This window comes from Nipponia nippon, unplaced genomic scaffold (genome assembly GCF_047370975.1).
Source record: "Nipponia nippon isolate SJK-2023a ecotype South Korea unplaced genomic scaffold, ASM4737097v1 scaffold_5, whole genome shotgun sequence".
Taxonomy (NCBI): domain Eukaryota; kingdom Metazoa; phylum Chordata; class Aves; order Pelecaniformes; family Threskiornithidae; genus Nipponia; species Nipponia nippon.
In genome coordinates, this window is record NW_028262369.1 from 89795381 (window position 1) to 89808266 (window position 12886).

Genomic DNA, 12886 nt, shown 5'->3' on the forward strand with positions numbered 1-12886 from the left:
TGTAAAAGCAATCACCTCTTCAATCGCAGAAGCAGTAACTTTGCTTTCAGCCTTTGACCTTCCAGCATACGAGAAGCGACACTTCCACTCCCCTATGGCAGACAAGGTTCACTCTCCACGTAGAGGAACACCATTTTAGAGGGCTGGGCAACTGTTTCCATTAGCTATTTAGAAGTCATCTCTGTATTTAGGCCTCTCAACAGACAGAAGAGCAATCATTACAGACCAACTACGTGCTCTGTAAACCACCAAAAGTTACCTGGCAAGCTGTATGACAAAGAGGCAGTTCTCTTGTCAGAAGATTTTCACAGCCAGGCAACTTTTTTTTTTTTTTTTTTTTAACACTGTCACCTAAATAGTTTGCTGTATTTAACTAAAATATACATCCACTAGGCAGGTTAATGATTCATAGTATCAATTAAGCACAAATCAGTAGCAAAGTAAGTTTTCAACTCCTCCATCTTCTTTCATCTCCTGACTCTCCCATGTTTAAAGCTCATCCTCAATTCAGACTTTCTTCCTTTTTTCCTAACACGTCCTTTGGAGGGAGCAGGCAAGTCTTCCTGACTCTCAATGACCAAAATCTGCATTTTGTTGTTTTATCGGAAGACAGCATACCTCTGCGGGCACTCATTCTGTGCCTCTCCCCCGGAAACGCATGCCTGGGCTCTTCGCCTAGCCCAACGTGGAATGGGAGGCTTTGGGAAAGGAATGCAAACAAAACGTAACAAAGGAAAGACTCCTGAAGTCCCATGGTGCAGCACTGCTACCACTGAACTGTGACCTGGCTGCCTACTGATTTCCAAGTTCATTTCTCTCACAGAAACTTTCTTTACAAGTCCTTACACTTTGGATGGGTAATGCAAGGTTTTAAGGGAGAAGCAGGTATCACTCATGGCGCAATTTAACTAATGGAAGACTTTCCAAATACTGAAAGCAGAAATAAGATTAGTAACTTCCCCAGCCATACTGGGGAGATAACAAGGAAATACAGTGAGCTACCCTGTGAAATTACTTCAAAAGGAAGTAAAGCCTAGCAGGGCTGGAAACCACAGATCCTGCTATTAAGTAGTCAGCTACCAGGCTGCACAAAGTTGTGTTACTTTTTCCTAAAGTCACATTTGAAAAAACAAAACAAAAACAAAAACCCCCACCACACTGTCGACATCATATTGTGTGACCAGGAGGACCAGGCTAGAGATCTGAAAGTCAGCACAGACAGAAGCAAAGGTAACTAAATGAGTGTGTCCTACTACTACAGAAGAATTTGTTTACTTTGAAGGAGAACAGGAAAAAAGGCACCTCTGTATGTACTATAATTAAAGATCCATCAACTCAGAGCACTTAGAGGTGCTCTTTCTGATTAACTTTCAGCTCTGTCATGGAAAACGAAGGGTACAAGACCAGGAGTCAAATCTGTGTCTTATACTCTCTCAGTTCTCGTAGTTTCATGCAGACTCTGGTATAAGACAGAGCTGCCTAAATTTCTGAAAAGCGAGAAAATCTGAATTTAAGTGAGGTCCTGGATATTTGCAATTTCCCTTACAGAAAGCAAGTGATATGCTGAGCACCAACATCTCAGGAAGGAATATTTAGTTACACATCTTAATTATAAGAATTTTTATTTGCCTTAATGCCATTCTCTCACAAAGAGGTGGAAGTGTTCATCTGTTCTTACAGGGAGAATATAGAAACTAAGTTATTTTTAAATAACTGTAGAGTTTAATGGAAGCTGTGAAACAAACCGACTTCAAGACTAATTGAACGGAAATAGCTCACCACAAAAATCTACTTAGCTAATGCAGAAAGGTGTAAACCAAGAATAAAGGAGATGCTTTCAGGAAGCAAAACCCTTGGAATTTGCTGAGGCTCCGCAGCCTACAGCAGCAGAGTTTGTTTTGTCTCAAAGAAAGAGATCTACCTGGAGGTGTAATATCACTTAAAAAAACCCAAAAAAAACACCAACAAAAAACCCAAACAAGAGTCTCTTGCATTTTGAAAACAGTTTCATTGGCACTAGTGAAACTAACGTGTTAAAAGTTTAGGTACTCAGCTCCTGTTCTGTAACAAATATACAGTGGTTGTAATTGCATCCATCTTGTGTCTCTTATTCACCCAGATGCATGCAATTCCTCAATTCAAATTGAAATTAAATACTAGATAGCAGTAACAGTGGAACCCCAGTTCACATAAATGTAATGCAACTATTAAGTGGTCTTCCTTTTATATTACTATAAACTGAGTTTTATTCTTCAGCTATAAAATATCCTATTACCCACAGACAAATTGCTGTGAAGCCCACCTACAGCTACAGGCTCAGCAGGAAGCACATTTAATAGCCAGCAATTATATTTATGCAAGAAATTTTGCCTTCTCAGCAAAAGGAATAGAGAACCTATTTTATTAGGGATGTGACAAACCCACATTTTCAATAGTTCTGTGACAAACATGTAATTGGTCTTGGTATCTGCTGACCACAGAATAAAACAAATCTTAATGAAAGAAAGCAATCTGGGCAGCAAAATACAGTTTTGCCACTACGAAGGAACCACTGGGAAAGACCAGCAGGAGCGAGTCTAAAGCAATGTAAGGATGGCTGGGAAAGGAGATGCAGTCAGCATGTTCTGGGGCTGCATAAAGATGCCCCCAGAGCACACTTCACATCACAGTTAGACACCAATGATTCCAGTTTTCTTCTCTTTTCCTTCAGAAATATCATTAAAAGAAAAATAACACTACTTACATGAGAAGATGTGATCTTTAACATCAATACACTGTAAAAGTATTTTTTTAAACATCTGAGCAACTGCCAAAGAGCTACAATATTTGAAAAATATAACATACATCTATTTTGGATTTTATTCTTGAAGTTTAGCAAAATACAGTAAATGTACCCCAGTAGGTCTGCAGTTAGCGTGACTGGAGCGTCCCTTCATCAGTTAAAAAAGCTAAGAAGCCTTTTAACTAGTAACTAGAAGACTTATGTGATAATATTACAATTTGAACCCTTCAGAGCCTTTGCAAAATGCAACTGCTTTGTTTCAGAAGGTTTTATCTGTACAGCAGATCATTCCTGAGGCAAGGCCCAAAGGTTAAAAATGTTAATATAGAGAAGAGAGAGAGAGAAAACTCCTAATAAAGTCTAATTTTGAAATTCTTGCTTCAGATGTGTAACATGATCCTGCATAATGTAAGTCATCTGTGACTGTTTGGGAAGTAACTGTAAGTTAGAAGAGATTTTAAAGCTTTGTTCACTACTCAATACTTAAAATTGCAAGTTCTCTTTGTGGTACCAAACGTGTTTACCGTACTTGTATTATTAATCTTGCTAACACAAGAAGACTGAAAGCAGAAAGTTCTCCAGTAAAAGTTCACACTAGTATGAAGGAAGGAAACAGTTAATTAACCCTAACCCTTAGAACATCTACAAGGAGTATGTGGTGATCAGATCAAGCAAAACACTTCAAATATTCATGGAGCAGTAAATTTTGACCACATGACATAAGTCATGAGACTTCTTTATTTTCTTGTGATCCCAAACAAGCCTAATCATTACTTCAGACCACAAAGCACAACCTCTCTCACATACAAGCTGCACATACAACCTAACATATACATACATTCATCCAACCCACGTCTAAGAAATAACCAAGCAGTTGTTGACACCATATTAAAGCAACATCTTCAAAGCACACATTTTTCCACCTAGCTCCAAATGAAGAATTACAGTACACAGTTACACACCACCAGCATTAATACTGAAATGGAGCTCAGATGCCAAGTTTTCATGGGAAAAGATCCTCCAGAGTAGACTGATAATCACGTAACAAGTCATAAACAAACTAAATCCTCTCATTAACTGTACCTCAATATTTTCGGGGGGAAAGAGAGAGAACCCATTTAGAATGGCACATCCATGTACTCAGAGTGAGCTCTCATCACCCACCTTGTCTCAATGAGGTAAGCAGTGTACGTTTCTTGCATGTTCATGGCATTCCTCCCAGTCCGTTTTTCGGCTTCCGAAACAGTGATTTCCATTTTTTTTGCCAAACAGTCTTCCATCTTTTTAGAGAAGGAAAATAAAGATTCATGTAACATTAGCCACACAAGGCAAAGGCTACTAACCCTGCCTCTCCTTCTCTCACGCCACATTTGTTCAAATAAGACAGGTCTCTATAGAATAAAGGCTTTAACAGGGCTTTGTTTTATACCCATGTTCTGTATCGCATTTGCAAGTGAAAACAGAAAACCTGCTTTCAGGGAAGAAAGACCAAAGTCAACAAATAGACAATTTTGGATACAAAAAGCCATCATGAGCCAGGAAGATACAGAAAGGATAAACATTTTTCCTTACAGGTAACAAAGTAACCTTTTTTAAAAAACAAACAAACCAAGCCCTGCACTTCAAACACTTCCCAACTACCGGTGAATTCCTCCTCGGGGCACCTGGGACACACATAACCACCTCTCCCCTTCCACAGGAAACAGAACGCATCCGGACCGAGATGTTTTTCTTTTAATCTCTCAGAGGAGGATCGTTATCTTTTACACACTGGCGGGCAGAAGTCAGTCAGGACCACACGCCCACCCTGGAAAGGCAGAGCTGAATTGAGCAGGGAGAGGGATTTATTTGTGAAATTAAGGGGGAAGGGGAGACAAATTGAGAAGATAATTAATAATAATAATAATAATAAATAAAAATAATAATCTGGCCCTAGGGATGAGGGCAGACGGTGCACAAAGCCCTCCGACACCGGCCAGAATGGGGCTGGAAGGAGAACCCCACAGCTCAGAGGGCCGGGCTGCACAGCTCTGCCCCGGGCTCCCCCGGGCAGGAGCTCGGCCCCAGGCAGGCAGAGAGAGGGCTCGTCCCACCTGTAGCCCCTTCCCGCCGCGGCGGGCAGCGCTGAGCAACCGCCCGGCCCCGGCCTCCCCGCGCCGGCCGAGCCCCGCACCCCTCCCCGCCCGCCCCGGGCCGGCGGCGCGGCGGCCGGGCAGCAGGCTCAGGAAAGCCCGGCGCTCGGCCCCGGCGGAGTAGGCCGTGCCGAGGCCGTCGGCCCACGGGGAGGACGCCACGCCGCCCCACCGCCGCCGCCGCCCCCCCGCACCCTCACCGTGGCTACGGGCTGCTCCGGAGACGGGAGGCCGCTGCAGGGCGCGGCGCAGTCCTCCTCCGGGCGGCTATCGCTCGGCTCGGCCTCAGCGCTCTCCATGGGGATAAGGGGCTCGGCCGCCTCCCTCCGCGCAGGCGCTGAGGCCGGCTCCGGCGGGCAAACTCATCGCAGGTCCTAGAGAGAGCGGCCGGGGCGGGGGCGTGTGTCCGCCCGGGGCCGGGGGGAGGCGGCCCGCCGAGGGGCTGAGGCGAGGCGGACTCCGCCAGCCCTCGGCCTCCCCCGGCCCTCCGCTGCCGCCCGCCTGGGCCCAGGCTCCTCGACTGGCCCGACCGTCCTGCCCACCTTCCTGCCAAACATCGCCCCGCTGGGTGCCCGGCGGTGGGCACCTCTGGGCGAGCACGGCGGGTAAAGACAGCCCTCCTTGTCGGGATGCTCCGCTCGCCCCAAGCCAGGCGGCGTGAGCCTCCTGCCCGGGAGAGGGACAGACCTCCCGCCGTCCCCCAGGCACTCGTCCTCCCTCATCCACTTGTCAATGTTTATTTCTAAGATTTATTTTTGTTGTTGTTCCTCTCTTAGCTCTCAGGTCACCGAAGAGTTTCTGATGCACCCATGCTGCGCCTTATCTTCCCTTCATAGCAGGACAACTTGTCATTTTGCTTTATAGGCTCTCCCTCAGCAGCTATTAACTTTCCCATAGGATGTTTGTTAACATTAGGCAGCTCGGGTTATTTTTTTTAAAGCCCACCAGCCCGTTATTTCCCTACTCTCACTCCTTTACAGGCAGCAAAGGACTTGGTCGTGCTGTGTTCGCTTTTACTTACCCTCCCATCCACCCTGCCTTCTCCATCAGCTCTCTCCCGGCAGTGGTATGAAATCCAGAATGGTGTTCTCCTGCCCGCCGTCTCTGCCGGCTCACACCGGCGTGTCTCCCGTCCCGCCACGCTTCCCGAGGAGGTACCTGAGGAGTTAAAATCCCCAGAGCTGGGCTCTGGGGAAGCCTCTGTCATTTATTTAATAAAAGTCCCAGCTGTCTCTTTTCTTCCCATTGAGCAGGAACAAACCCTTCTGTCTTTTTGGAGAGATGTTCATCAAGTCTGCCCCGCAGCTCATACTGAACATCAGCTCATGTATCTCACTACATATATATACATATATATATATACACCTTCATTATTGCAGCCTCTGGGTTTATTCCCTCATGACCCCGTGGTGCCCACACAGTCCTTGTGGGGCCAGCAAACGGGACGGAGAGGTTCTTCCTATTTATTCCTCCTGCTCCAAACAGCATTTCAGACACTCAGGAGCAGTCCCATCGTTTTCTGGTTTACATGTCACATCACTCCCTTGAGATTTCCCGTTTTTGGACCAGATTCATGCCCTTTGGTTCAAGCTTTTTTTTTCTTTTTCTGCCCTTTTCAAACCCAGGTTAAAGGCCACCTCAAGGGACTGAGAAGTTGATATTATGGGTTGCTTTGCTTTGCTTTTTTCTGCTTTGAATAGGAAACATTTTTTTTTTAGTGTTGACCAGAGCTGAATTTGCATACATTTTTCATCCAAAAATTAATCTTTTTCTTTCAACAACAATTAAAATAAATCTCAAAATCCCCTCTGAAGACCCTATGAATGAATATTTGGCGTCTGGTTTCTATTCTGTTGTCTTCAGTGTTTATTCAACTTTTTCCTCAGATTGTTTGAACTGATACCTCAAGCCTTCCTTTCCCACCCCTCCACCACTGTAGCTGGATGGAGTTTCCCAAGCTTTTCCACAAAAGGCTTTCCTAGAACAAAAGTTTTTTACAAGTATGTGAACTGTGATTTGTCCTCTGAATAGGACTGATTTAAGATTTGTTTTCTAAACCCAAAGTCCAGTTTAGATGTAAAAGCATGATTGCACGTTGTAAGACAAAGTCTGTTTTCCATTAGGATATGGTTTTCTTATGTTTACTCAAGATGTACATTAAGATACATACCTTGTATCAATTACACTTGCATTTGCAGGATGTGCATACTGAATTTTTTCTGATCCAGATCAGTGATATAATGGAAATATTTATGCGAAGCTCATACAGGATATCATACTTTGTGTTAAATATTTTTATTATGGAAACAACATTGTCAATAAAGTACCGTAATATTTTGCAGGTCTAACATGCAGTCATTTCAAAAACTATTTTCAGCTTTGAATTTTCTTGATACTACTAAGAGATGTGGAGAAGACTTAAAATACTATATATATAGGAGGAGGATAAAGATAGAAGTGCCCAAATCAAGATGATCAACAGCCTGGGTAGCCCTCACGTACAATATAGCCTGGGGAGCTTTTGAGGAGAGTGTAAAATGTACTGACAAACCAGCGTGTAATGAAGAGGTCTTCAGTAAGCACAAAAGACTCCAACAAAGTGCTCTGCCTGAGCCACGTTTCCCCACCTCAGCCTGCAAAGTGAGCTGACAGTATTTTCTCACAGAAAAATGGTCCCAGCACTGCTTTCAGGAGTACTTCCAGGACTTGCGCTGCTTTGGTCAAAATAGGCGTTAGTGTTTCCCCCCTCGCTAGACACAACCGCTAGCGTGGTCAGGCTCTCTTTGAACCCCCTCTTCTCAGGACATGTGATTCCTGCAGGTTACTCTAACCAGGACACCCTCCTGCTCTTCAGCATCTTCACGAGGCAGCACGTCTTGTTCTTCAACAGTAAGACCATAAGCTCAGCTCAATTTTCTAACTACCAGTCCCTTCAGACTCTGAAACTGTCATCAGAGAAGTAGATTTTCTCAAAAACAACCTTTTCGCATCAAAGCACTATTGACTTCTTACCAGAGAGTTACACATCTTACAGGAGGGAAAGCAATACCCCAAGTTCACCAAACACGGATGCTCTTTTTTGCAAGTTTTTGTATGCCTTCTCTAAGCCGCGACACCATATGGGTAGAAGCAGACTGCCCCATTGCCCTCCTCTCAGGAGCTCCTGACTCCCTGCACAGTCTCCGGCAAACAGGGACCCCATCTTTTTCTAGGCTGTAAATCCATTCTTTTTAATCCTACTCTTACTCTGGATGAACTGGGTTTTTTTTTACTGAAGAAGCTAAGCAAAGTATACACCTTATAACTAGCTCTCTGATGCTTTTTGTAAAGTTATGTGCGTTACCTTTCCTGCTTCGCTCTTTTGACAGCCTCTTTTGTTTTAGCAAATAACTCACCTTAAACAAAAAATATATGCCATATTAATGGGAAATATTTCAGATAATTCCCCCTTTGTCACAACAGTAATTTTCAGTAACTTCATTTAGAGTTCCTCATCCCTTCAACTTCTTAGAAGTAGTTAGAATTAAATGATAATACAACCACCACCAACAGCCATTGCTTTGCTGCTGAGAACTTAAATGAAAACAGCTAAACCAGTGGCTGTGCCTTGCACCTATCCCCCAACACCCGTGGCCTGTCAATAACCTCAGGAAGAGCGAGTTAACCGGCCGATATTCCTGCTGACGAGAGGCGCGTAGATAGGCGCCTGTGCAGCGTCTGGCTCTGCCGGTGCTCACAAGCAGTGAGGTACGGTACAAGTAGATTCATGGAGCAGCACAGCTGGAGCTGAGGACCCACCATCCACACCACACATATTTTAGGGGCTATTTTTTCGGGTGCCTCTAGCCCGCTCCTGGGGACCGTCAACCCTTCGCACCCTCCAGTTTAGCTGCTGCTAAAAAGAAATCTACTGTGTGCCTGCCATAAGACTGCCTCACAGTGCACGCCAAAGCGGGATGGCCGGGAGCTTCCCTTCAAAAGCACATTCCTGATCCGTGGTTCAGGCTCCTGGATCCTATCATAATTTCACTACCAGTAATAATAATACAAAGTCAAGCTGTCAAACTGCTCATGCCTCCCTCTACAGGCTAATTCCCTCAGACCCAAAGGTGCTTGCTAACCGGAGGCGTCCGGCAGCCCAAGCGATGCCAGCTTGTGCATTTGGTCTTCAAAGGCTGATCCTCACTGAAGACCCTGGCGTCTGTCTGCACGTAATGTCATTGGTATGATGGCTGGAGCAGAAAGCAGCGCTTGCTGAGGTTCCCTAAGAAAACACAGCAGAGGAGCGAATGTCAAGGAACTGTCAGTAAAACACATGAGTAGCTGCTTCAGAGTGGAAGAGTACAGGGGGGGAAATAAGTTCAAAAAGAATAAACGGGAAATCGTCTCCTCACATAAGTCTAGGCTCCTCATAGATATGTTTCTATCATCTAAACGGCTGTGTGAATTGGCCATTAAACAGTAGAAAAGCAACGCTTTGTTAATTTTTCAGGGAAAGAAAAACTCATGGAAAGATAAGTGGAGAGTGGAAAAGAGACCTGGGTGTCTTTCAGTCCCACTCCGACTGAAATTGGTAGCAGTGGTTTCCATCCATTTCAGCAATGGCAGAACTGGATCCATGCATACAAACTAGAAAGCCTAAACTAATCCACATTTTTGAAAGAATCTGTACAAACACATCAATACTATGAATGAAAGTTTACTGAAAGTGGCTTCAAAAGCAGGAAAAAGAGAGCAGTGAGAAAAACTCAAAACTTCATTGGGACAAAGCAAGAAGATTCAGGACAGAACTGAACAAGAGAAAAAAACCAACTCAATAACATTGTAAATGGTAGAGGTGTGCCAATTAGGCCTTTACTTAATCTTGATGCAGCTTTGGTCAAGGACCCTGTTGCACGCAGTCTGAGAGAAATTAGAAGTTAGGCCAGTGTTTCTGGACTATGGAAAGACTCCAATAAAAGTCAGGCATCACTTGGAAAATGCATTTATCCTGCATGGCTACCAAAATGAGCATTAGCTGAGATGCAGGAACATGGGGAAGTTGGCAGGGCTAAGGAGAAGTGGTTGTGGCAATGCAGACAAGGCCACCTGTGCCCGAAGGAGGTATAGCTGTGTCCCTCAAGGATGCATTGCTGGCTTTGATTGCAATCCTTGCGCTATCTGATCATCAAAGGTTACCACACCATTGCTGGGACAAGCTGCAGCAAGAGAATGGAAAATGGCAAAAGTCAAGTCATGGTATCTTCCCTTAGGTGACAACAGGGAGCTCAAACCATAGTACCAAAACAAAGGCTGTGCTTATAAGATGCAGAAGTGATGACACTGAAATTCTTGGCATTTAATTAACTGCCAGGACAGCTTGGGAGTAGTTCAATACAACCACACAATATGCACACATAAATTAAGAGCATGGATTTGTGCTCACTAATAGAACCTAAATTTGTGATCCTATCAGGTAGCCGTTCTCCTTAGACCTGCCTTTTAAAACTTTGAAGTATAAGACAAATCCTCTTCACAACAGAAACACTCATGGACCTTATCTGAAGCCCAGCATCACTGCTGATATCAACGGATTAAAAGGAACGAACCAGATGCAACAGATATTAGTCCAGTCACATAACATGCAAGCAATCCAGAGGGCCAAGGGAACATCTGATGCAGCAGAGAACCCCGCACCTTTTGTTGTAGTCAGTCATTTCAAACCCAATGCCCCTGCTGTGTTCTTTGGGGTCTAGTGGGTATGGAGGAGGTCCAAGGAAGCTCAGGAGCTTTGGCCCTTGTGTTAGCACTACCCGGGGCATGGCTACATGGTTCCCTTATTCCCCTTCTCTCCCTTCATGTCCCCTGCCACACAAAGGTGGTCTTTGCCCCTGGGAAGAATAAGAGGTTTGACTCACCTGGCTCTGGCACATGTCCATCGTGATGGTACCCTGCACAAGGGTGGTTAGTTCATATGTTGGGAGCTTCAAATCTATTGATTGATTGCAAAGCCTTGTCTCTCACAGTGGAAACCCAGGCTGTTTTGAAACCTTCTTCTAAATATACGCTATATTGTTTCAGGTGGCCAAAGTTTTATTTTACTTCTCTAGCAAATATCTTCCAGCTCCTAAATGAGAACTTTGGGAAAACTGCTGCCACAATGCAACTTAAAAATCACCCTGCAGAGACCTTACGTTCCTCAGCCTAAATCCAGCCTTCAGTGTGTCTTGAGTTATGACGTTGTCCAGACCACTAATAGAGGAGCAGGGGAATTTACACCAAAAGGCATAAACAAGCCAACAATAAAAATAACCATTTATCTCTTCTTCCTCCCCAGTGTCTTACTCCAAAGGTCACTGTGTTCTCTTGTGGAAGCAAAGCTCTATAATGTGAGTTTAGACACTTTAGGCTAAATCCCAGAGTTCTTACTCACTTTTCCCTGAGTAACTTTGGTGGATTTTTAGTTTGCATTTTTTTCTTGGATAAGGTCTGAGAATTAAGCAGGGGCTCCAGAACAGAGCTGTTGGTCAGAGAAAAGCCCAGGTCAGTGGAGCACATGCTGCATGGCTCCCTGCTCAGCCCAGGGTGACACGCCACAGCGTTAGGAAAGAAACAAGCTCCCAGCCTCACATTCTTCCTATTTTGCAGACGAGGTTTGCTTACAATAGTCTCAGCTCAGTGGACCAAAAATGCAGGTTACGGGAGGGTGCATAGAATCACAGAACCACGGAATGGTTTGGGTTCGAAGGGACCTTCAAGATCATCTAGTTCCACCCTCCCTGCCATGAGCAGGAACACCTTCCACTAGACCAGGTTGCTCAAAGCCCCATCCAGCCTGGCCTTGAACGCTTCCAGGCATCCACAACTTCTCTGGGCAACCTGTTCCAGTGCCTCACCTCCCTCATAGTGAAGAATTTCTTCCTTATATCTAATCTAAATCTACCCTCTTTCAGTTTAAAGCCATTACCCCTTGTCCTATCACTATGCTCCCTTGTAAAGAGTCCCTCGCTAGTTTTCTTCTAGGCCCCCTTCAGGTACTGGAAGGCTGCTATAAGGTCTACCTGGAACCTTCTCTTCTCCAGGCTGAACAACCCCAGCTCTCCCAGCCTGTCTTCATAGGAGAGGTGCTCCAGCCCTCTGATCATCTTTGTGGCCCTCCTCTGGACCCACTCCAATGGGTCCATGTCATCCTTCTGTTGGGGGCCTCAGAACTGAAGGCAGTGCTCCAGGTGGGGTCTCACGAGAGCAGAGTGGAGGGGCAGAATCACCTCCCTCGACCTGCTGGCCACGCTTCTTCTGATGCAGCCCAGGATATGGTTGGCTTTCTGGGCTGTGAGCGCACATTGCTGGGTCATGTTGAGCTTCTCATCAACCAACAACCCCAAGTCCTTCCCCTCAGGGCTGCTCTCAGTCCATTTTCCGCCCAGCCTGTATTTGTGCTTGGGATTGCCCCAACCCATGTGCCAGACCTTGCACTTGGCCTTGTTGAACTTGATGAACTTCACGGGCCCACCCCTCCAGCCTGTCAAGGTCCCTCTGGATGGCATCCCTTCCGTCCAGCATGTCGATCGCACCACCCAGCCTGGTGTCGTCAGCAAACTTGCTGAGGGTGCACTCAATCCCACTGTCCGTGTCGCCAACAAAGATGATAAACATCTAGCTCTGTGCAATCTTAGATGCAGTAAGGGCTGAACAGACAGGTTCCCTCTGTGCAGAAAGCAGCCTGCAGAGCCCAGCGGCCAATTTGTGAAAGAAAACCCTCACCCATGTCACCATGACACCATGTTTTATGAAGCAGCAGGTCTAACACCATCTAGAACTAAGTACAGCTGTTTAGGAAGAGCAGGACAAACATCACTCCCCAAGCTTCCCCTTGCAGAGCTTCCTGTAGAAACCCAACTGCCTTGTAAAGATGCCATCGCATGGGACAGCTACTGCCTCTCCTCTCATTTCAGTGAGCTCTGGCCCCAAATCTCTCCCTAAGATTATTCTG

General features: G+C 45.4%; 1 protein-coding gene across 2 annotated transcripts in view; it reads right to left on the reverse strand.

The window, feature by feature from the left end:
• SNX4 (sorting nexin 4) overlaps positions 1 to 6020 on the reverse strand; it is a 35809-nt gene extending 29789 nt beyond the window's left edge. The window contains exons 1-2 of one of the 2 annotated variants that reach the window (XM_087730628.1): positions 5936 to 6020; positions 3947 to 4062 (exon numbers count right to left, since the gene is read on the reverse strand). In XM_087730628.1, the coding sequence (XP_087586754.1) occupies positions 3947 to 4062 (116 nt within the window). In that variant the 5' untranslated portion in view covers positions 5936 to 6020. Of the gene's footprint in view, positions 1 to 3946; positions 4063 to 5114; positions 5456 to 5935 lie in introns of those variants that run through there. The other variant, XM_087730626.1, reaches the window with a different exon arrangement.
• Between the last annotated feature and the right edge of the window lie 6866 nt (positions 6021 to 12886).